The 24,728-nt window shown below is 41.4% G+C and overlaps 1 protein-coding gene across 6 annotated transcripts in view; it reads right to left on the bottom strand.

Moving 5' to 3' along the window:
* JMJD1C (jumonji domain containing 1C) overlaps nt 1-24,728 on the bottom strand; it is a 171,741-nt gene that overhangs the window by 22,330 nt on the left and 124,683 nt on the right. For 4 of the 6 annotated variants that reach the window (XR_007507226.1, XM_049809886.1, XM_049809889.1 and 1 more), the window contains 8 exons: nt 17,517-17,622; nt 12,503-12,627; nt 11,110-11,253; nt 10,799-10,991; nt 9,032-10,710; nt 5,747-5,919; nt 3,212-5,421; nt 48-249 (listed from right to left, as the gene is read on the bottom strand). Coding sequence is in view for 5 of the 6 variants with exons in the window: in XM_049809886.1 (XP_049665843.1) it covers nt 48-249; nt 3,212-5,421; nt 5,747-5,919; nt 9,032-10,710; nt 10,799-10,991; nt 11,110-11,253; nt 12,503-12,627; nt 17,517-17,622 (4,832 nt within the window). In the remaining variant the exon portion in view is untranslated. Of the gene's footprint in view, nt 1-47; nt 250-3,211; nt 5,422-5,746; nt 5,920-9,031; nt 10,711-10,798; nt 10,992-11,109; nt 11,254-12,502; nt 12,628-17,516; nt 17,623-23,012; nt 23,032-24,728 lie in introns of those variants that run through there. The other 2 variants (XM_049809888.1, XM_049809887.1) reach the window with 2 other exon arrangements.

Raw genomic sequence — 24,728 nt, 5'->3', positions numbered from 1 at the left:
TTTTAAAAGTTAAAACACCACATTGTCAGGAAAATAGCTGTACTTACCGACGAAAGTAGTAAAATCTACAAAATACTGGTGAGTGAGTTGGTTCTTCTCCTTTCTTACTTCTTATTAACCTACATTCTCTGCATTTTTGCAAATTTGGTCCTATCTCAGAGCAAGAATCATCCTGCAAAAAGGACTCTCCCGTTTGCTTCAGCTTCTTTACTTTGCGCCAATCTTTTAACACTGAGCGAGGTATACCAGCTGCAAAAGTAAGGAGAGTTTCAGATAAGGTACTGGAGCCCTTATACACAGAAACCAGTCAGATCAGTCAGCGTTCAATGTTTCAGAAAGTACATCTGTTACCTGCACAACATATTTCATTAGTACTTCCATTAGTCTGCCTGTCAGCACTGAACTTGAAAAAAACACAGCTACCAATCAGACTTACACAGGCAGGAGCACAGTTAAGTACCTGCTGAGCTACCAGAAATACCTGCAACATTGTATTTTCTCTTACATTAGGTGTATTGTTCACCAAATATTCCACCAAAACCACCTTCAGAATCTCATTCTTACAAACCAAGCAAAGAAATACAATACTCCAAGAAAGGTTTGAATTCTTTTTCAAGTGAAGATGTATGCAAAAAAGGCAACAATTTAATGAATGAAAGCAGAGCTTAAAAAAAGGCCCATATCCTACTTCTTCAAAATTTATTTTTGCTGAGGGTTACAGATATGATTACAGAAGAGCAGCTCTATTCACATGTAACTCATCTGAACTTAATATAAAATATCTGGCATAAGAAGAACAGAATCCATTTACTCCCTGTCAAGTTTATTGGCTTTGCAAGGCTAAGTAGTACAATTCCATTTTCTATATTGAAGTCGGCAGATCTGACCCCGAGTAACACGAGGACCAAATCTATTGAGTACTATGTGCAATTTTCACATACACATTTTGAAACTGAACCCTGTTGTTATCTAACCAGGCTTCCACTTTAATGACTTTTAAAAGTGGTACTAGTTTTATCTACAGATAGGTAGAAGCATCTGTCATTTCACCTACCACTGCTCTTGAAAGTTCATGTCCTGTAAACAGGGATCTGATGTAGGACGATAGAGGAGAGGTCAGAGTGCTAACTTCGGACTTGGTACCTAGGTTAAGATCTGTACTTTGCCAGAGATGACTTGTGCAAGTGACAGACCGCCTATGCCTCAGTTCATGGCCTACAAAATCCACTCCCAACTCATCCGAGGAGCATGACAGTAACTGGATTAAAACTTGAGAGCAGAAAAGGCCAAAGTTCAGGTTTGCTGGTCTAAAACAATGTGTTCTGCCTCGGAACCAGAGATCCTGGGTGTCATCTGGATGCTGCCAGACTTCAAGCTCTGTGGGCAGAAACTTGGAAGACCCCCAGTGCTTGCAGAACTGTAAAATGACTTGCTTTGCAGGAGGGAGCCTTGCAGCCTGGAGCTCAGAGCATGCTGGCTAGCACACAGGCTCCCGGGGCTTGCCGAAACAGCATCGGGACAAAGCAGTTTTCAACCCTGGCAGTATCCAGATACCACCCACATTGCAAAACTGCCACCAAGCCCCAGATCCTGAAGCACAGTTATCTTCAGCCACCTACGGGGAGCCCAGGCAGCCGTTCCATAGGGACCTGTTATTTCCTGAAAGCTCCTCAAGGTTGACTGTGGTTTTGTATACAACTTTGTGGAAAGTCCTTTTCGTAAGAAAATCTCTGACCAGTTCTCTCTCAGAAATTACAACAAAGCTCCCCCAAGATAAACTGACAAGGGTACCGGAACCGCTCATCTATTTAATGGGTCAAGTAGGAGAAACAGACAGAAAGATCCCAGGTCTGATCCCAGGTCAGCTGCTACCATGGGACTGGCCCGACCTGTTAACGTGCAGGAGACAGGCTGTGCGACTCACAACAGAACGTAATACCAAGTCCTGCCCATTTCCCAACCTAAGTCCCATGAAACAGCTCCATAATGTATTATCGTATATCACTTTTATACTTGGGTATCACTAGCCAAAACAAGAAGTCACTGCCTTCCCTTAACTTAGGTAAGCAATCCTGCTACAACAAACATTCTTTTGCAACAATACAAAGGTCATAAAGACCTAACATGTTACATGTATACATTCACAGTTTAAGAAGTAAAACCAAGAAAGACGTTATAGGCATGTTCTCCTTGATCTTCCCTTTAGTTGGGAAAAAGAAAAAAAAAGAAAAAAAAGGCAATACTACTATCGCTGGACCCAAGCCAGAATACCTCAGACAGACTGCAACACTTCCAGCACCCAGTACAACTTAGGCATCAAGTACTCTCAGATACCAGAAGAGTAACTTTATACACTAGGCAATGAAAAGCCAGAGAATGTAATTACAGGGAGCAGTAGTCATTTTCTTACTACCTGTACTTAAAAATTCTTGCAAAAAGTAATTTAATGGTAGACTTTCTCATACTCAGCCAGAACAAAGACAAAAGAATAGTCCTTGGAGAAGAATAAAGTGGAATAAAAAATAAGGTAAGTTCTTAAATAAAATCTCTCATGTTGGCAGACCAGTTTCTCTCTTCAGATAAATCTAGTTACAATCTGCTACATGCTACAGTATTACATTTAAATTGAAATTTGTATTTCCCTAAATTTCTTTATTCCTTAAACAAGAGGGATGTTAACACCATGTAATACACATGCTAGTTAGGAGTGTGAAATGACTCTCCCTCAAACCTTTCATTAAATTAATCAAATCATAACAGAGTAGCATCAGGCTCTCAAGGAACTGCCTCTGGCTTCCTGATCAAAGGATGAATTAAAGCTCAACAATAGAGAATCTCTCCCTCCAGTAGTGCTCTAAAAATAAATGCATTAGGTCTTAAAAAAAAAATAAATTTAAAAAATCTCTCTCAATACAAGTGGCACAACTATATGCACCAGTCTGTTGAATTCTGATTGACAGCATAAACCAGTTTGTTTACTGCTTATTTTTAGGCCAAGAACCAGTTTGTTAACACATATATACAAAATACTGAACTTCTTAAACCAGGGTATTTCAAATGGCCTCAAGACAGATAAATCTGGACGTACTCATTTACATAAGCATGCTTTTTAACTCTTTTCCCAGCTATTGTGCACGACAAACCCTCCAGAATTTAACACTGTTAGACTTTACATTAGTCTGTCTCTTCTAAATCAGATTAATATACTCACTGCTGTTACTGCCGCTCTGTAACTTCAGCTTGCTTTTTTCTTTGGCACTCCTGCTAAGAACACCATTCGGTTTTACTTCTTCCTCTGTATCACCCTTTTTTTTCTGCAAATCATTTTGTTTCTTTTTGTAAGTTGGCTTGGGCTGCCTTTTAGTCCTTTGCTCTGACTTGCTCTCACTTTCATCAGAGTCTCCGCTTTCAGAGCCAGACTCGTAAGTTCGTTTTGCTTTTCTCCTAGGGTGCTTATCTTCCTTTGCAAACTTATCTGCCAAGATTTTACTATCTATGTTATTCTGCAACTCATTTGATGTAGAAGCTATTAAATTGACAGTACATGGCTTAATAATTTCTGAAACACTGTTCCCTGAATTCTCTTTTTTATTAGTGTTTTTATCTTCCTCCGAATGTCTTGTTAGCCAAGCCTTTTTCAGTTTAGTGTGGTAGTTTGGCTGACTCGTCTGGGAAGTTTGCCCACTGCCTACAGAGTTCGCTTTGTTTATTGTATTACAGACGATAGCACTGTCTAGGGAGACAGAGGTTGAAAATGTCTGATTTTTCACAGAGTTGGACTCGGACTCACTGGTGTTACTACTTTTAAACTGAGCTGCAGCCAACGCTGCCTTGTGCTTTTTCAAATGGACAAAGTCGGTGGAGGTGGAGAATCCTGAGGAGGGCTGAGCAGTGCTGCCTGTCTTGCCAGCTGCGGGTGTAACCGGAGCTGTAGTGCTGACCTTGCATTCCTGGGTCTGTGCTACCGCCTGACTTGCTGCTCTCGAGGCAGTACACTCCAGCGGTGCGCAGGCCAAGACCGTATTCGATAAGGAGTAAGTCACTTCTGAACTACCCCAGCTTGACACGCTGGTAGTTGTTGCTGCTGATGCGGTGACATCCGTTTTGGTACGGCAGATCATAGTTGTGGTAGGGGAGACAGCATGAGGAATGCTGCCTTGCGAGACAGCTGGAAATTTCTTTTCATACTGTGTGCGAGCACTGTCTGAGTTCATATTTGGCAGAATGATTCTTCCAGTCTCCCTGGCTTCCGCTGTTTTCAGGCAATCTGCTTGATTTGTCACAGCTGAAGATCTCTCACTGACTCGATCTTTGGAAGCAGACTGCATTACTGGTACGCTATCATATTTTGTGCTAGAAGGAGGACGCACAATAACAGATGCTGTAGCGGACTGTGACTTTCCACTCATTCTTTCAACATGCCAATCCACTTTTTCGTTATTTGGGGCATTATTTGACTTCCATATTTCTGATAAATTCTGTTCAGAAGTGCCCTTGTAAACAGTTTGAGCTTCCTTCGGCTCAGGTACTAAAGTTGGTGGTTTTTGCAACTCCTGTATTTTGCCACCACCAGCACTAACAGGTTGAACAGGGGTTAGAGTCGGAGGTGAAAGGCTGCTATAGCTGCTTTCCTTCTTCTCCAGGTTCTGGTGCACAGGGGGGTGAAACACAGGGGCTCTATGCAAGGCAGGCATACTCCGGAGTGTATTTGAAGATGAGATTGACAACTGAGTAGGGCTCCTGCTGTCACTTCTGAAAGAATTTACAGAGTGAGACTGCACTGACTGTGAAAGCTGCTCGGGTATCTTGCTCGCAGAGCCTTCGCTCTCTGGTTGGTGCTTAATTAAAGGTGGAGGTTTTGAAAGAGAAGAAATGTAAGAGGGGAGAGACTGGGGACTAGCTGCTGTTGAAGGACAATTAGTTTGCTTATCAACATATGCACCTGAAGCTTCCTTTGACGGGTACGATCTCGGCGGTTCATTTACTACACTGTTAGACAAGGTGGTGAAATAGTTACTCTGCGGCAAACTCTGTGGAACTGAATGCTTCATTTTATACAGTTCTGACACAGAGCGTTCAGTGTCTTTGTCATATTTTACTGAATGGCTTTTGGGACTTGAAGATAAGGATGTCACCCTGGAGTAGTTCTCTCTCTCTCCCTCCAGTGCCTTTATTTTAGCTGTAAAAGGAGCAACTTCAATACTTTCTTGGAGTATCCGTCTGTGTTCTTCTTTGTATTTGCTCAGTCGCTCCCCAGACTCCTGCGGTGGCCTTGGCAGCTGGTTCAACATTGGATCTGCAAAATGTCTGTGCATATGGCTCTCCTTTGCTGCCTGTGTTCTGCTCTGCTCTAGCTCCGTCTTTACTGGTGCAGTCGTAACAGAACGTAAAGGCTCAATAAATGCTTTCCTCTCCAGTTCTCTGTTTGAAAAAGGTTAAGCAAATACAGGTTAGTCTGAATGTAGCGCAACATGCTAAACGGAAGACCTTTCTTCCCATACTCTGAACAAGATTAGCTATTAACACAAACTTTTCTTTATATTAGGTACAATTTTCAGAAGTCTTCAGGTGACTCGGGAACTCAAGTACCATTCCAAGTCAACAGGGCAGAGTCTGTTTTGCCGTATACTGACAAGCTTTTCTCTATCACAGGCACCTATGTTTACAAATAAACTAAAAGCAAGCTAGAAGACAAAATCAGCTGCTGAAATGTACCCTCTCACACAGAATTAAACAGCAAACTTACTCTTTGTGATGCTCTACAATACTTTTGGACAATGGTGGGCTGGAATGCGTTGTCAGTTTGAGAGGCCGAAGGGGATCTGCACTGGATGGTCGCACAGGAATGTGACTCAGTAAACCAAGGCTGTCAGCTGAGGTCACCGGGGTGGGCTGGTGTAACCACGGGCTGGGAGTATTCTGTTAACACCAATCAAAACAAAACAAAACAAAAATAATCAGATTTCAAAATAATCATGGGGCCACAAGAGTTACTGTATCAAGTCCTACCAATGATCAGAGTGAACTAATGTATTTCAGCATCAAATCATACACAGTAAATAAAATTTAACATTTTAAGTCACTTTTTGATCAACTGGAACGTCTGATTGCACTTCCCATGGACTTGCGGCATACAAAATAGCTTACGTGTTTCAGAAGCGTTCTTAGAATTTCAAGTATTCAGCATGAATAGTTAATTCTAGAATGGCATCTCAAGCTCATCAAAATTAGCAAACCAATGACAGTCTAACAGCACTTAACTTCAGTTACTGGTAAACAGACCATTAGCTCTTCAATGAATTGCAGGAAGTATTTCTTTCGAAAGACAAATATGGTTTAGTATTTCTAGAACACAATTTCATCTCCAGCTTTGTAACAAATCTCAATATAATGGACAGAAGTATCTCTTTCCTGGATGGTTCCTCCCCTCCACCCAACCAAATGATTAAGTACGATAATCCTAATTAACCTGCTTTATTTTGCCAGGCATTTTTATTTGGCATAATTTCATCAGCAGCACTCTATTAAAACCATAAATGTACACACCTGCCATACTTTGCAACACGGCAAACGCAAAGTACACACAATTTTGTGCTGTGTACCTAAATACTCAAAAGGTGGGCAATACCAAATTCCTCGTTTACACACACCGTGATAGTCTTAATTTACGAAACTGGTTTTTAATTGACTAGTTAGGTATGCTTCTGTTTTCTTGTCTGAAACTTGTGTGAACAACTCTGCAGAAAAGACCAAGAGCAGCTCTCTGTCCCTCTCCCCTTTCCCTCTCTCCTCTGAGACCTGCTTACGAGAAACATGCTCAGAGGAGTGGAAAGGCAAGGCACCCTGTCGAAGTGGTGCTCAAGCACTAGGGACAAGCCAAGAAGGGACTGGGACAAGAGTGAGCAGAGCTCTCATGCGCGCACCCCGAAGTCTCTCAGTGCTGCTCCATCCCTAACTCCTGGCACTGCCCAGAACGTGTCCTCCTCTGCTCAGCAGTCCATCCCTCCTTCTCCCCAGTCTTGACGACTCCCAGTTGAGAACTGCTGCAGCAGAAGGGGAGCCAAGAGCTCTCATGACACATGCACACAGAACAGAATAGATCTGCAGGTGCTACAACTTTGAAGTTCTGATTTCTGTACTTTTGAATATTTAAAGCAACCGCGTGGGTTTGGGCTAACAGTTTTAGTGCGCACGTTTCCTAGGCCAGGAGTTCCCACGCTGTGGTGGGTTCCCACGAATAGCCTGTAAGCTGTATTAAAGTATTATGCAAAAAAGGCCCATCACCTTCTCCCTAGAGGAGCTGGGGAACATCTGCTTGAGCACCAAGCGTTGCCCAGACAGCTTTGTGACTCCACCTGCAACCATCTGCAGCCCAGCCCAAAGATGGGAGCTGCCACAGCCACCGGTGGACAGTAGGAAAAAGGTGGGCTTGGGGGCATGCTGCCTTCAGCACGAGGACATGGCTCAGCCCTGAGCTGAGGGTGGTTGCTCCTGCTGCTGCTGTTACAGCTGAAACACAGATCCCTTTCTGCGACTGTGGCATCCATGCAAACCAACTTTGGAAACGCCCATTCTGGGTTTCTAAGACATATTTAAAAAAAGGCCTCCAGTGCAAGCGCCAGAAGACAAGTCACCACAAGACAATTGCCACATATCAACATAATTAAAAAGCTGCGTGCCTCGGTATGCAGGGCTGCATACTTCAGGCAGCCAAAGTGAAAACAGAGTCTATCATAAGTTCTTTAAAACGGACTTCAGTATGGGGTGGAGCAGGCAGCAACATGAAAAGATAAACCCACCTATAGTTTTCTCTTAGGCTTTTCTCCTCTGCTGCGTTTGACTTTATCACATTTTAGATCAAGCTGACTTCATATTACAAGGCCAACTCAAACTGACTGTTTGGGAGAGACTTAGCCACAATGGTTTGGCTTTTCTCAAGAATGAGGCTGGGGAAGAATAGCTTTCCCCATGATGAAAAAGAAAAAATCTTTACAACCATTCAGGAACTCCAAGCTTTGACGCAAAGGCTTACACTCTGGCAGAAGGACCACTGTCAGCGACATGCCTTTTGTGGTCCCTCTGAAAATCTGCCCAAATTAGGCCAAGTTGTAAGCCTCAAAAAATCAGTATCCACATGCTCAGTGGAGGTTTGATGGAAGCTGGCAGTAAAGCTCTCCAAGGTTTCTGTCTGCGCTGCACATGCTTCATCTTACACTGTTCCTCTAAGGTGCCTGCAATGAGCATGCCATATCCCAAGACTGCAGGAGCTGAGAAAACTTTTCCTGTAATTGCCACGTCTGCCTGCCAAACACCGCCGCCGCACTGGGCGCTAGGCTGAAAAACACAAACCGTTTCTTCTGAGACTTCAGTGGTTATACTCAGCATACAGACAGAGGAATCACCCTGACTTGAATACAGAAGAGTAGAAAGCAGATGGGAAGGCAGAGATGTGTGTCAACAGGAACAGAAGGGGAGAGAACGATATGCCAAGAGAGGGTACACAGATAGGTGTAAAGACAAGAGAAATGGGTGTACAGTGCAAGAAAGATTTATAAATGCTGGAGTATTTCTCTTCAGAACTTTCCACTGGATTTGGTACTCCTTCTGTCTCAGCCTTTCTCCATTATGTAGCGAGCATACATGAAATTGCACTATAAAGACTATTGTCCTACCTCTCCTAGTATTTAACTTACACAATGGTTTTCATAGTTTGAGGTAGCAAGTATTTGCCTTCTGGACTTCCAAGTCCCAAACCAGCTGGTTGACCTCACTTGGTCATAAACTCTAAACAAACGTTTCGTCTTTCTTTAAAATACTTAGGAAATCACGGTTTGGAAGAACTCCCTACTCGCATCCACTGTGAGACAGCGGTTACTAGTGGATTACCATTCCAAGTTATCTGCCTACTCAAAAAACCCACCACCACTGCACACCCAGAGTAACACAAACTACCGAATCTGTACCTAGAAAACCACCGTTGGGAGACGCCAGCCCCAGCTAAATACGTCATTAAGAAACAAGCTCAACTTACCCTTCTCAAGGAAGCCTCCGCGTTAACAGGAGTCTCTGGGTGGACCCATTTGGAGGAGGGCAGACCGAGTCCTGAGTAAGCATGTGTTCCGTTTGGATACTGCCAAATAATTGGATAAAGCCCTAGCTGATTATAGGAAGCAGAAGGATGAGCTTGTCCAAGAAGATGTGGAGACTGGTGTTGTAACATCTGTTGCTGCTGCTGGTGTGCTAATGCCAAATGGCTTAAGCTGCTAGCATGAGCAGTCTCTAGTCGCGGGTGGCCACCCAGCAAGGAGGCAGCAGGCACTCCGGGTAACACTGCAGGAAGTAGATGGGGGTGATGAACAGAATGGTGGGATGCAGTACTAAGGGGGTGAGTGTTAATAGCAGACAAGGGAGCCTGAGCTGAAGACCCAGCTAGCAGATGGGATGAACCAGTTAATGCAGGATGATGAGCGTTGGGATTTAAACAGGTTCGGTGGGATGAGGAATGCAGAGGATAATTATGCTGATGCAAATAAGGTGAAATGTGATTAGTTCCTGTTTCTTGTCCGATCAGAGTGGGGTCCCTGTACACCGTGAAATGTTCATTCTTGTCAATGATAAGAGGACTTTTAGTAGCTTCTAGAGCGCTAACTCTAGCTGGAACTGCATGAAAACTAGACCTAGGCAAATCATGATCAGTTTTATTGGCTGACCTTGTTAATCCAGTAGCATGGCTGCTTTGGGAACTAACCTTCGACTTCACAGTATCGGAAGATTGGGTGAATTTAGGCTTAACATCAGGTGACTTTGTTTTAGGATGATCAACTGAAGCACTAGGTTTTGACTTCACAGAATCGGGGACTGGACTTTGTTTATGCAGTTTACTCTCTTCTGCTAGAGAAGCTACAGTTAACGAAGACATAAATGAGCCATACTGTACTTTTTCTTTTTCAGGATTTAAGTGTTCATTTACTGATAACGTTTTTACAACCCCAGGTTGTATCAAATCCGTTTTGTTAACAACGCTGCTAACCCAATTTTGATCAGCTTCCTGTTTTCTTGCTTCAAGGAAATTTGCATTTGCAAACTGCTGTTTTAAATCGCTGCTGTGAGATTCTATTTTCTGAACCGTTTGCAAACCAAAGGTACAGGTACTTGCAGCATTATCCTGGCTCTCCTTTTCAGGGTTGTTTTCATTAGTAATGTCAACAACACATTTTGGAGTAGGAGGTCTGGGTACAAATTGATCATTTTTTAATTCTGCAGTGTGATGTTTTTCTGCATTGCACTCTTGAACATGTGGATCCTTGGCATTCTGTTCATAAGGTGTTGGCTGCTCTGCTGCATGGAGTGAAGATTTTTGCTGCTGATCTAAGACGGATGACTTCAGTCTTTCTGTCTCCTCATGTTTTTTATCCTCCTGTATTTCATCCCACGGAGACCGCCTATCTGTTAGTGTCTGCTCTCCCTCAATAGCTTGGGATTTTCCTTCTTCTCCATTTATCTTTGAAGTGTTCTTGCTTTTTAACTCATTTTCTGAATTTTGCTCTGAGGACGAGTCTGTTAATCTTTTATTTGAAATTTCTGAGTCACTGCTCTCAGAGTAATCAGAGATATTGTCTGTCCGCAGTCTCTTCATATTTAGTTTTTTGTCATCCTCTTCAGGTTTTCTTCTTTTACTAAGGAAGTGTTTAGTTTTGGTTTTGGGGTTTTCTGTAAAAGATAAAAACATGTCTATCACATTTTCAGTCTTAATACAGTTTTAAGGAGCTCTCCCTCCCTTTCCAATAACTGCTTTTACCTCCTCGACCTATATAATCGTATCTTTCTTCTTTCACCTTCTCTTCATCAGGCATGCTGCTATCAGAGCCTTTCCTCTTATTTGGCCGAGTATTCCTCTGTTGCTGGTGCTGGTGAGAATTCTGTTTTGGTGCTGCAGTTTGGGAATTCATTGCTGGTCTGGGACTATTTGCTTGCGCACGCGTATAATGACCCTAAAAATAATTTTGTGATTAATGCACGTAAATGCAATTTTAATCTGTGATTTTAATCATGTATTTTTAATAGTCGCAATATACAAAAATACTTATGTAATAAGATAAATGTATCTACGTGGACTGTGTTGCTGTTCTGGTTGGAACGAGACCGCCGGCGTGAAGTGATGCCAATATTTTCACCTTTCAACAAAGAGTGAACAACATCATCTAGAAAGGTCATCTGAACCATAGAAGGATCAACATTCTGAGGTTCTAACACCTGGTTTATTAAAAAAAAAGAAAAAAATAATAATCAGATGTTCAGACACTGCCCAATCTGTATTTTGTGTTCACCAGTCTATTCTTTGTGCTAAAGACTAGAGAAAAGCCTACTTAATCCTGACAAGCAGAACTGACATATGACTATCAACAAAGGCTGGGAACAGAGTAAAACCAAAGCAAATGTGTCTTTAAAAAAAAGTTATTTTTACAGTGGTATGTAAAAGAGAAAGTACCCCTACCACTTCCTTCCCTCCCTTCACTGACCTGTAACTTTGAAATTAAAAGACACTGAACTCTTCATAGAGTAATCTTTAAGTAGCAATTACAACATACAAAAATTTCATAAAATTTATTTAATATACTATAAAATATACTGCATAAGCACATTACAATACTGCTTCCAACAGAAGCAAAACTGCTGAAAGAAAGGAACCAAAATGACTGGAGAGAAGAACTGTAAGGCTGGCAGAGTGTTAACTAGTGAGGGATATTTCAGAAAGAAGGAAATGCTAACCAGATCTTTAATCATTATGTCACAAATAGAAAAAAAATAATATTTGGGAAAAACTAATTAGAGCAAATTAAGGGAAAGAATGTATGTGAGCATTAGACTAGTCTTAACCTTTTATTGTCACACATGATTTTGTCAGTCATTTCAAGGCAGACAGATCATTCACTATATTAACTTTGAGTCATTACCCTGGTCTCCTGAAATAGAATTCGTTACTGCCACTAAAAATACCAGTATTAATTCTTTTTGTAACATCAACTTCAAAATACAACTAAAACCCACCACAGTAAATGTAAATTAGGGCTGCATTAAATGCTTAATTCAATAAATTGCAGAAAGTAGATATTTCAATTGCTTGGGAGAAGTAATCACTACTGCAGTGCTAAAAGACTTCAGTGTTGAGAAAAGAAATTCTCAACAGAACTGACAGGGAAGACCAGTTCTTAAAACTAGACCGCTTCACTTCAAAGACTTCACTAGTCAAAAAGTGACAGAAGAAAAGCAGAACTGTAGGACTGGTGCTAATCATATCATTGCACAAATGTTCAGCTTCAGGATGGTTTTTTAACTGCTAGTCCAATGCAAAGTCATTCTGTAGTTTCAGCGCAGTAACAGACCCGCCCTGCTGGAACTGAACAACTCAGTATATTTCAGAGTACCACAAAAAATTTTTTAAAAACTCCCAACACGTAGTTTACTCGAAGCTTGTTTTCCCAGTATGACATATCAGACTCACCTGGTCATTCATAACAACCATAGTGCGGGTGAAGAGATCATGATGAGTAATGATACCGGTAAACCACTGGGTGGCAGAATCCTGTCTGTACACTCTCACCCTATAACCATTTAAGGAGTACGGACCTTTAGAAGGGGAAGAAATAAAAAAAGCCGTTGAGGAATTCAGCAAAACAAAGTATAAATGGGTTTTCCTGTTTTTTTAAGCTTCACAGCACACATATAGTGCCCATGGCATGGACAACAAACTGCAAGCAATCCTGGCACAGCACTGCCTGTGGATTTCACTTTTATTCAGGAAGACATTTTGAAATGCAAATGGTACATGTAAGGCTGCTTTAAGGTCAATTCTGCTAACATTTTCAACATACAGTTTTCTTATCTAACTAAATCTTTCTGCAACCGTGATGACAAATGATGGGAAAAATTCCTACCTACAAACAGCTACAGTAGAAAAGTAATCTGAAAGGCTAGAAAGTGGCAGCAGCAGGTTATACAGAAGCTATTTAACAGGCTAGTCGCATGCCCAGATGCTTTGCTGGCGAAAAGATTTAAATCTTGGTGGTTAGGCTCTGCATCTGCCAAGCTTTTCCCATAAGTGACCACAGAGTTTCTCTCCATTACAGCAGTTGGAAAGGCAGCTGAGTGATCCTGTCCCTGCTATGGCCACACAGAACACTCAAAAACACACACGCTACGAGGGCTTTAGCTCCTGTTTTCAGATGTATCAACTGCAATGAAACCCTGCACGCTGTCCCTTTGCAAAGATTGGTTTAATTCACTTCCGAAAGCCCACGTGGGAGGGGAGATAGTATGATACAGTATTTATTTTATAGATGGTTTCAAGACCCAGAAATTGAGATTCAGCAGTTTTAGTCACATTCAGTGTCTCACTTGATCATCGGGACCCTAAGTTGCATCGCAGTTAGTGTTTATATAGCATTTTGTATGACCAAGCGACACTGCCACAGAGTTCAGTTCCAACTGTGTGGGTTTCGCTCCTTCTGCAACCAAACCCCAAGTCCCAGGTCAGGCATACAGGAACGGAAGCAAAACCAGTCAGTGACAACCTACAAAAAGCCTAACTTAAATGATTTAAGAGTGCTTAGTTGCTCAACCACACAGGGAAGGCCAGAATTCCCCTGTCTTTCCTAATGATAGTTTTTTTCCAACCCTTGCTGAGTATATTAAGCAAGCTCAAACATCTGCAGCAAACAGGCCAGGGACCTCAGAGGTGACAGCTTTCTCTAGTAAAATATCCATATTCACATGACTGGGTCCATTATACCCTCTGCACGAGAAAGTGTGTGATCATAAGGACTGCTTTTAACGTCAACATTTGAGAGATCAAGAGAAGTGCAAAAGCAGTAATAATTTAAACATTTCCAAGTGGTCTTAGGGTTTCATTTTGGAACCTTAGCGAGGCCTTCTGAAATACCTTTTGCATGTGATTATCTAGGTTTTAAAACAGCTGGGAACAGAAACACCATGCAATGGCACCCATCTTTGACCCACATCCGCATCATTCACTGCACAGCTGAAACCTCGAGACCCACTGAACCCTCTGAGCTACTGGCACTAACTCATCCCAGGAGCACGTTTCCAGCTGCAAAGACATGGGTCAAAAGCGCACCAGCACGGGCACTGTCAATCACCAATACGTATGGGCAGAAAAAGAGGAAGAATCTACAAGCTTATGTCTCACATTCCTGGTCTTGGACCAGACAAGGTTCCCATGGGGACACATTTCCTCATGGCTTCTCTCCAATCCTTACTTCATATGCCCCTGCAAAACGCCTCCAGCTCAGCTCCCACACTTCTGGCTGTCTGACCCAACCGCATTCTCCACGTCTCGAACTTTTAATGGCTGTCCCAAAGCTCTGCCTTGTTCAGACAGTCTCAGTAAAATTCTGCCTGTGTCTCTTTGTGCAAATTTCCCATTCCTACTTTCCTATCCCAGCTCCTCCTCTCTTGCATCCTACTGTTAACTGCACAATGATTTTCAGTCTCTTGCATAACCAGAACCAGCCTCTCCCCTTTCCCCAGCTTCTTGTCTCATTTTAGAATTTACGATTCCAGGCCACTGGCTTCCAAGTCCTTTCCCAGTCTTCTCAGCTTACAAGCTCCATCCGTCCTTCTCCATCAGCTTCCAGCTTCTCTTATACTCTTCTGCACTGACCCAGTGCCAACTTCATTCCTCTTACTCCTTGTTCTAGTCTGTGTCTGCCCTTCATCCCAGCTGTTATCCTATCTATTTTTAAAAGACACTTTATCTACCTTTAAAAACAGTGGAGACGGGGAGTTCTTATGTGCTGCTGGCGTGTCAGAAAGAAGGAGAAAAATGAAACTGCGGTCATACGACACAGGACAGCTCAGCTCCAGCCCAGCCCAGCCCAGCCACAAGCAGCCATTACAGGAAAAGCCTGGCTTTGTCTCCAGTCCCTGGCTGAATCACGCTCAGCTACACATTGTTGAAACAGCCAGTGCAGTACTATCAGGAAATATCTTGAGGGCTGAAGCACGCTCAGTGTTTCAGGAGGACTATTATACACACAGCCTCAGAGATTGTAGTGCTAATAAATCTAATAGGAAGAAAAAATTCAAAGATTTTAATTGTTAAAAATCAAAGACACTTTACTATGTTACTTGAACTGGTTTTATTTGTCCCAAAAGCTTTCAACTTGGCCAAGTTTGGGAGGAGTCTGTTTTTTTAAAACAAGGAACAAACTACTTTCCTGCCAAACCTACAATCTCTACTGCAAAGCATGCTGCTGCCCAAAGAAAAGGTCACAAGGGCCAATTTTTTTCTTTAGTCTCATTCTTGTAAATAACTGGACCAGTTTTGACTAAAATTCCCCCTGCTCAAATTGGCATCTTTCTTTTCAAACATTTGAAACCCAATTTTAATGTTATTCTCCAACCCTCCTCTTTCTTCAGATAAACTGCGTTTTAACTGTGATAGTCACAGTAGAAAATACTAAGATAGGAGATGAAGGGTTCAACATCATAGACAACAAGGAAAAGGCTGGGTCCTAAAAATGCTGTAGAGGACGAAGTAAGAGAATACGGTAACAACCTTAATAGGTGCTTCTAGACAAGGTAGAACTGAAAATGTTGCTTAAACTGCAGGGAACAGGGAAATGGTAATAACGGAGAAGGTGAAGAAAACCAGAGAAGGGAGGGAAGGAGAAAAGACAAGTAACATGACTAGATTACAGCAGCTAGCACTGCTAGAGAGGGCTGTCTGTAAGCCACTGAAAGGTTTGTGCCAAATGCAAAGTCTCCGTGACCAGGAGCAGATTATGTCCCAGGAGAACGTGACAGCAGTCTCTCTGCTGGCTGACCACCACCCCACCGGCCTCAGGTGGTGGCACTGCAAAGGCCCTCGCGGTGGATGGCACGTCACTGCCCAAGGAAGCACATCTCTCCTTGGGCCACACTGCATCACATCAGGTGAGCAAGTGGATTTGAAGTGCAGCTTCTTCTCCTTGGACAAGGAGAGCTAGTCTGCCAGGACGTTTGGATTAGATTCATCTCATCATTTAAAACACTCCTAATTTGTGCACTTCTAAGCATCCAAACATCTCTTTGAGAAATTACATAAAGTTATATGTATGAAGACAAAAATGCAGTTTCTGAAATGATGGGACGTAAATGAATTGTGTGGATGATGGGCTGGCAGTTTCACTTAGATGACTATTTCAATATTGCTGGGGCTTTGCTCAAGTATTGATTCTGTACCAGTGTACACAGAGGCTTTTATAATTGTCTTATTATTGTTACTCTAATAAAATACAATAAACAAGCTCAATTTTAGTTTCCTTTTCATATAGCTCTAATTTGATTTCACATCACCTCTCAATCCAGTTTTGGCTGCAAATTTCATCAACAGACTATTAACTCATGTTGTATCTGAGGATGTTTAGATAAAATCTAAAATGACTAACACCGACATACCAACTTACTACCTACACAATTCCACACATTGCTTTTTTCAGCATCCTTTCTCTGTGGCCCTTAAGAATAATCATATCTAGTCAAATTAGAAACTCCACAAAAGGAAAGACAAAGTTTTCTTCTGTAACTTCAGTATTGTACTTACCATATTCCTTTGGTCTTCTAATCTTAGTTTTATCAAAGAAACCAGACAGCAAGCAAACCTCAGCGCCATCCTTAAAATACCAGATTATTCACTGCTCCCCTCCCAACCTTAATTTACAGAATGACTGCTTAAGCATTTTTGTCCTGGAATTGCTTTACTGCTTGCGCCTGGGGATTTTAAACCAGACCCACAGAGGTTAGTTTCTGCCTCCCATTGCTAGGAATGCCTCTGTAGAGCTGCCTGTCAGTTCTGCAGAAAGTTAATGAATATAATGCAAATGCTTGTAATATTTTTATTATTGGCAAGATTGAGCCAAAATAATTTATTCTAATTCATACTAGTTTTCACATAACTTGTATCTACACTGTAAAAATGATGTATGCATTTGCTGCAACCTTCCAGCATTAGAATCGAGTTACAAAATCGTAACTGAATTGAAGGGCGCTTTTCAATCGGGGGTGAGGGTATGGGGTGGGGATTTGTAAGTATTCTTCATCTGTGACAGAACTGTGAAGAACTACAAGCACAGACAGCTGAGAAGTTATCACACGTAACAGTAACACTAACAGAGCACAGAACAGTTTTAAACATGCTAGAAGGTATGTAGTTGCCATTCATACACACTTATTTTCACAACAAACTTTATAAAAATACCTGCATTCAGACTAATGGTATTCAGCATTTGCTGTAATTGCTAAAACATCAAACAAGTTAAGAACAGTCTGAAGAAGTCAAGAACAGCTTCTTACATAGTCTTGTTTTCTTGTATTAACAAATACTTCCAAAAAATAACTTCCAAATTAGAAATATATTCTCCATTATATCACAAATGCTATGGGATGAGTCCCACACAACTAGTGGCCTTCAACTAGCTAACACAGAATAAAAATAACACAATTTCCCACATAATTACCTTGCATAAAAATCTCCTGAACCTTTTGTTCCTTTACCCAGGCTTTTACTTCCTCATGTAACTGCGGGTTATCCCTGAGAACTGGGTTTAGACTGTCTACGTCGTCCTAAAGTAGAGATTAAAAAAAGAACCATATGTTATGTTTACTTGTAACATTTCTGGTTTTTTTCCTAGACGTATTTTAGAGTACAATATTAGGTAGTCTGATGCTAATTTTACTGATTGCCTACAAATCCCTGTGTTATTTTTAGAAAAAACTTAAAAGCGTAACAGTGCTAGAAGTTATTTCATGGGAACATGGTATGTCAGATCCCACATGTGGCCAGACTTGTAAGCTATTAATAGGATCACACTTTCATAAATACTGTCTTACTACAAGCTAAAATTGCCCTCTAAAGACTTCAATGTTTACAGGTATGCAGAAAGAATTGTTTAAATAATGATTAAATGAATTTTTAAACAAAAATTATTTTCCGTATCTGTAAAATTTAATATGGACATACTGAGCATAAACATAGATATAAAACCCACAAAGATAATGCATCGAGAGATAGCTGCACTTCAAGAGAAACAAACATTCTGAGAGAAACACCATTACTGATTATCAAATATGTAGGCCTTTGTTAATTAGGTAATTTCAAATAAGACATGCTTTAATTTTTATTATATTCAGTTCTCCTGGAAAAGATTCTTTTTCACTATATTTGAGTAGGACATCATCTGGGAAATTAAGATGTATTTGGTGGCACTGTCCTCCTAACAAGGAAAAACTAGGCACAAAATCTGGTTCATATCCTTGAAAGCATGGCTTAAATCATCTTTTATCTCTAGTCTCTTAGAATACCTATTTCTCTATTTCAGAGCAAACTTGCTATTTCTGCCTTTGAGGCTGTGGCAGAAAAATAAAGCTGCACTGTAGCTTGGTGACGCCTTGTACAGAAGACGGCCTTGGAAATCCATGAGCTGCAGGAACATTCATTTGTGCCAAGAGAACTTCAGACAGCTAAAATAATCAGAGTGATTCTCCACATACAAAATGTAAAATGTTTTATCAGTACTGCAGCTGAGATAAAGTAATTTCTTTCCTTGATCTCAAACAAGTTCCTTGATGTTTCACAATTTATTATGAAGAGCTCCAGCCACAGAATACAAAGATACAAGCAACACTCAGGGAATCGTGCATTGCTGCCAGGCCCTCAAGTGACATGAGCAATTTCTCTCTATTCATCTGGATGCGATTATTCCTGCTAACCCACTGATCACAGGATGTCTATTTCAAATTCAAAATTCACTTCCTGACACTTGAAGATTTGCCGTGCTCCATTACAGAGAATGCATCAATGCTTCAGTTATTACAGAAAATTACTCTCTCTCCTTCTGCTTTTGAAAAGGATATGGCCTCGGATCCAAAAGGAACGGTCAATATGATCGTTTTAATACACGTACAGTGGAACAAAGTAGAAGTGAAGGGGAACATCAACAGGACCTCCACCACCAGGTTAAAAACACCAACTAGGTAGGTATGTTGCTAGCATTATCAGAGGCACAAGAGGGTCAACACTAAAATTTATTCAAGAATGGCAAAGTAGCAAAACACTGCCTCTCCCGAGGCAATCTAAGAAGGGTATTAGCTGTTCTACTTTTCTGTGCAAATCCATTTTTGCATTGATCCTACATACAGAAGCAACACCACCACTGGAAAGAGGGAATGATTTGCCAGGGGAACCCAACAGACCCTGGAACGGGAGCTGTGTGATGATCATTCATCTGTCCTCCTTCCTATGCACTCTCTTTCACAGCAGCTGGAAGAGATTCCTGTACCAAAAATTTCCCCTCTCAGATCCACAAGCATGAGACCTAAGCAATAGACTGAGGCACTGCAATACTGGGAGTCTACCTGACTTAAAAATGCAGTTAATATGCAGATCTCGTACATTTTGATAATCCTTTCAGTCCCATCTAAGAGAATTTATATCTTCATTTCAAGGCTACACACTGATTAGGTACCATGAAGTCAGGCCTGTTACTCTTAACGTTATTCTACTTCAGTGAGTTCTTTATGCAAAGTTTTTGAGACTCTGTGTCCTCTTGAGCCACTTTTGATTTGTTTCTGAAGGCAACACACACTGCTGCTTTTCTTTTTTTTTAGATTTCATGTCCTCCCTAGGCATCTTTGAACTTGACACTGAAGATACTGGTGATCCTACAGACAGTGCATTTGAATCTTTTTTCTATTCACATGCATGACTAATCAGTACCTTTGATTGAGAGTGCTTCATGTGAACACTCAGAAAAAAAGACTGCAAAGTCTGTTTTGTACTTCTTTCCTCACTCCTGGAGAAAAATGAGCTCATCTCAAAGATGAGCTACAAAAGGCACAAGTGAGGACAAATATCCATTACACAAACTACATGCAGGTATGACTGGGATTACATAGAGGATATCAATGAGAACCCAGGGTTTTTAAATACACACACACACAAAATACACATTTAACATACCATCACTGGAAAAAAAAAAAAAAAAAAAAGGTGTTTTGATTCTAGACACGAACATGCTATACATTGGTCAATAGAAATCAGTACAGCAAAGCAAAATTGTAACTGACAACGGAAGCTCAGAATCAAGATACTGGAAAAAAAAAGGCTCCTGGACTTTCAAAAATTCTGTTCTTTTATGTACATATTACTTATATCCATGAAAAAACGTGTGCACCGTGACTGACTTTTTTCCACCATTAATCTTAAATCTGAACATCTAAAAACTAGGAAATTAATCACATAGTGTATTAAAACTTTAAGGTGATGGCTTTAGGCACGCTGTTTTAGCACACACCACAAACTTTGGCAAAAACAGGGCAACAAGCAAGGCTGGTGACTTGCAGTCTCTTCCCTGTTTTAGCACGGAAGATGAGCTGATGACTTTGCAGTGCCCAGTCCTTTTCCTTACCCTGTTATGTGTATTGCTCAAGAAACGACCACTCTGTCTACAGATTTGAACCTTGGCAATTGTGACCTTCAGTCTTCCCCTCCTCCTTGGTCGAAGTAGCAAGATTGACAGACTAACCCACAGAAGAATTAAATGACCTGCAGGATTTTCCTCCAGACTTCATTTGAAAGTAGTTTTACTCACAAAAGTAAGTATGCTACCCTCTCCTAGACTAGTTTTTCCACAAGTCCTGGAATACCTCCTCCAGGAGGATGTTAAGGCTGGTTTGAAATCCTTATGAAACACAAATCAGAATGCAAATCAAATAAATGGGACTGCAATTTTCTTCTTCAAATCTACTGTAGGAAGCTCTTTATGTACTTTATACAGCAGTGCCCCTTGCTCCACAAATGACTATATGCAACACTGGGAAGAAGATAAAGGGCATATGGGCTAGAAAGATATGGCCGAGATAATCCTTCCTGCCCTTCTGGAAGACAGTCACATGAAGCAATGTGACTACCAGAAGCTTGCCAATCTATGCAAAGTTTTTTAGATCTTTGCTGCTATTTTTTCCTTCTTTCCAGACCAAAAGAGGAATTCACTTCTGGTGGAGTGGACTTTCTGCTTAATTATCCAAAAAATACTTAAGTCAGCTGCATGTCTCTCTAGGTGATAATTCTCACCCACTGGGGATATGCTCAACTCCTAGGAAGTCCTGAGAAGGATAAAGAATGAAATTTTCCCAAATAACAAAGTGATCCACTGTTTTTTAGGAGTGTATCTGTTCTTTCTTCTGGTGTAAAATGACAGAGCAGGTTGGAAATTTATAGACCATACCATCAGGTTAAGATACCACGCTACTTCAACCAAAAAGTAGAAACCTTTCTTCAGAGAAGCATTTTCAGGGAGCTTATTCAGACAAACATAATTTATCAAAGCCACAGGTGAACAAGTGCGAATCACTTACAATGCTTCGAAATGCGTTTAAGTCATGATCAAACAGGAATTTCAAAGACAGTACCCACAGAAAAACGAGTCAAAATCCAAATACATATAGAATTCTCCTACTCAAGCCCCATCCACAAACAAAATACTGTCCAGGATACTGAGAGGCTTCCCTGGATGAGCCAAACCTGCACAGTGACCAAAGACCATACAAAGTACCTTCTGAAAGGCTCAAATGACCACAAGCTCCTTTTCTGTTTTGGGCAGCCAGGCACATTTGTCGTGGGAACTCCTGCATGCCACAACTCTCTACCTTCCCAACAAGTCTTGAACTATTGAAGCAAAATGTTTCCTCAGCATTCTGAAATACTTCTCCAATTCATTCTTCACAAAGAGGGTAGAAAAAGTTCATTAATTCAAGAGATGAAACCCCAGAGCACAAAACAACAACTAGAAAGTGGATTCAAGTAGCTGCTCCTACCCCAATCACACAGCCTGCATGCTGCTTATAGGAGGGTACAGAAACTCCAGTCAGCTGTCAACTCCCCATTTTCAGTGAAGAAGAGAAGAACTGACAATATGTATTCCAGGAAAATCAGTCCCGGAAAAACAGTGGCTTTTGGCACTAAGAAGACTTAAATCAGAGCCCTGAAGACCAAGCCTCAACACATGCCGTGCATTAGGAACCTGCAAATGTTTATTTGGGAAAGTGCCTTCCTTGGCCACGGTGTCTCTGCATTTGGTTTCAATACATCAAGGACATCTTTTTAATATCAGTAGGAACTCATTTCAGCTAGTGTTTTACAGAGAAAGACTAAGTAGATTTTGCAGTCCTCACAAAGGTCAACACCACATTAGTCCTCACCATCTGTGGCTTAATTAACTATAGCTTCCTCTGGCTGCTTAGAGGTTTTCTGATAATTTAGGACACGAATTAAATGAAAACTAGTACATAACCAACTTGAGAGTCCTGTTTACCATGTTTACACAGTATGTGCTGCACATGGAAATAAGCATTCTGTTAGTACCTTAATGGTAGAGGGACCACATTTAATTTGAAACAGTGCAAATGAAAAATTCAGCAATCAAAGTGTCAAAAGCTTGAACCTTCAGTTTTCTTATTTCATGGGTTAAAATCAGTTTCTATAAAATGAGCCCCCCACCCTTCTTTTTTTGCCTTTTTCCACCAAATCATTTTTACAACCGCATGGAACTTCAACTGCATAGAAACTAAATTTTGAAATTGCAGTTTGAAAAACAAGGACCAAGTCCAACACCTGCCTACTGATTGCCACGACAGTCTTCAGAGAGCAGTGGCAACAAAAAGTACTGGTTTTAAAGTCTAGACTGCTGAGAACTTATACTAGTCCTCGAATGCCGTCTTTTGGAAGATGATTTTCTCCAACTAAAAAAAAATATTAAGTACCTTACCTGCACCCAGCCTCAAACACATCCATGCATATTTTTACTCCTCGTTTGAAAGGTCTGCACAATTCCCTGATTTTCATTCCTTGATAACTAGCCATCCTTTTCTTTTTTCCTCCTCTTTTTATCTTTCACTGGTTGTGCCACCTGACATATCTGATTATATCACTGATCTGTTATAATTTTTTAACAAACCTTCAATCTTAATGTTGTCCTGCCTGGCATCAGAGTGAGCAAGGGAAAAAACACACAAAACAAAACAGTGACATAAAATCTGTATAGGCAGAATACCAAAGATATTAACAAGAACATCACCTGTTAATTGGTAGTATCCCTCTCTGCCATGCTACAAGACTTTTTTAGAGTGGCAAAAGATGAGAATCTAACTAAAACACAGAAAAAATTGGTAGCAGCTGACACCCCCAAAGGTACCACCAGGCAGGCGCAGACGCTGCCGATGCCACGCAGACCACACCAAAAGCCTACAGGGAAATCATCAAATTCAGCCGAGACTAAATATACAGATCTTCTGCTGCTTCACGATCTTTCTAGGCGCACACACACGCATAAACCGCTGGTAAACAGTATATTCCTTATTCCCTTCCGACAAGTGAAAGGCTACCCCAGCTGCCACGACGCTGCAGCTGGTGGGCAGGAGGTCAGGGAGGCGCTGAAGGCTGCAGGGCTGTGCTGCTCCACGCGAGCCGGCAGAGAAACGCCTTTCCAGAGAGGACCGCTCCAGGGGGAACACATCGACCCGACCCACCGCACGCCCCTGCAACTAGGGCAACCTCCCTCCCGTTCCAGGCTTCTCACAAAAGGCAACGCCGGCCAGAAACATCGAGGCTACGGAAGGCTAGAAAGTTTTTTGGGGAGATCCTAACTTCCCAGTTTACCTTAAACGGCTTTGTCTGAGCTGAGAGAAGAGGCTTAGGCTTACCAGGCGATGCTAGTGCTTTCTATGTAAACCCAACCCACACTTGACCTATTTTCTGCTGTTCTGAGCGCGCAGTCACAATTTACCTCATTCAAACCCGGCAGCTGCTGGGCTACATCTGAACCAGTTAAGTCAAGCTTGAAGACACAACCCTGACCCCTAAACCAGAAACAAAGTCGAGCTGAGGTCAGCCCTGCTCACGCGTGCACGGAGGCACGCCGCATGGGGAAAGGCAGGGATGGGCAGGGACGCTCTCCCTACGTGCAGAGAGCGGGTGAGAGAACAGGGATAACTAATCCCTTCCCAACAAGGGGCTCTGAATGCATTGTTCCGACAAGGACAAACGTTTACAGATATTTCAGACCACAAACATTTAAGATTAGGAGTTATTTTCAGTGTATAACAGCAACAGCTATGTTTCTGTAAGTAGAAAGTTAAAACGACAAGGAAAAAAAGATGAGGACTAAAAATTTAGTAGTTTTCCAACTCTCAGTAAACTTAGTATCTCTCAGGAAAAGCTATCAACAATTTTTCTTTTGCTCTCCCCTCTTCCCTATGCCTAATACTTCTCCCCACATACTCCTACTTCCTTCCTCATTTCAGCTGTTCAATAATTAAAAAGTTGACACCGATTTTAACATTTTAATTATCAGGTTTGAGAATTAGGGGAGCTGGGCTGCATAAGCTTCTCCAAGTCATGATTTCAGGCTTGAAGAAGCATCATTGCACTGATTAGTTCAGTTCTGGAAGAATAACTTGCATCCATAAGAATACCAGAAAAATTCTATTAAAAATACAAAATATTATCTTATGGAAAATAGATTGACGTTAGCAACACAAATATACAGGAAAAAATCTGACTTGTAGTTTACTATTCTCCCTCATTTAAACTCACAAACACAAAAATAAACAGAGATATTTGCCTTCCTGTAAGCCTACTACCCGTGTCTCAGGTGAAATGGGCATGCATGCAG

This window comes from Accipiter gentilis, chromosome 9, assembly GCF_929443795.1.
Source record: "Accipiter gentilis chromosome 9, bAccGen1.1, whole genome shotgun sequence".
In the NCBI taxonomy this organism is placed as follows: domain Eukaryota; kingdom Metazoa; phylum Chordata; class Aves; order Accipitriformes; family Accipitridae; genus Astur; species Astur gentilis.
Note: the sequence above shows the minus strand (reverse complement) of the source record. Positions and strands in the feature narration are given on the sequence as shown.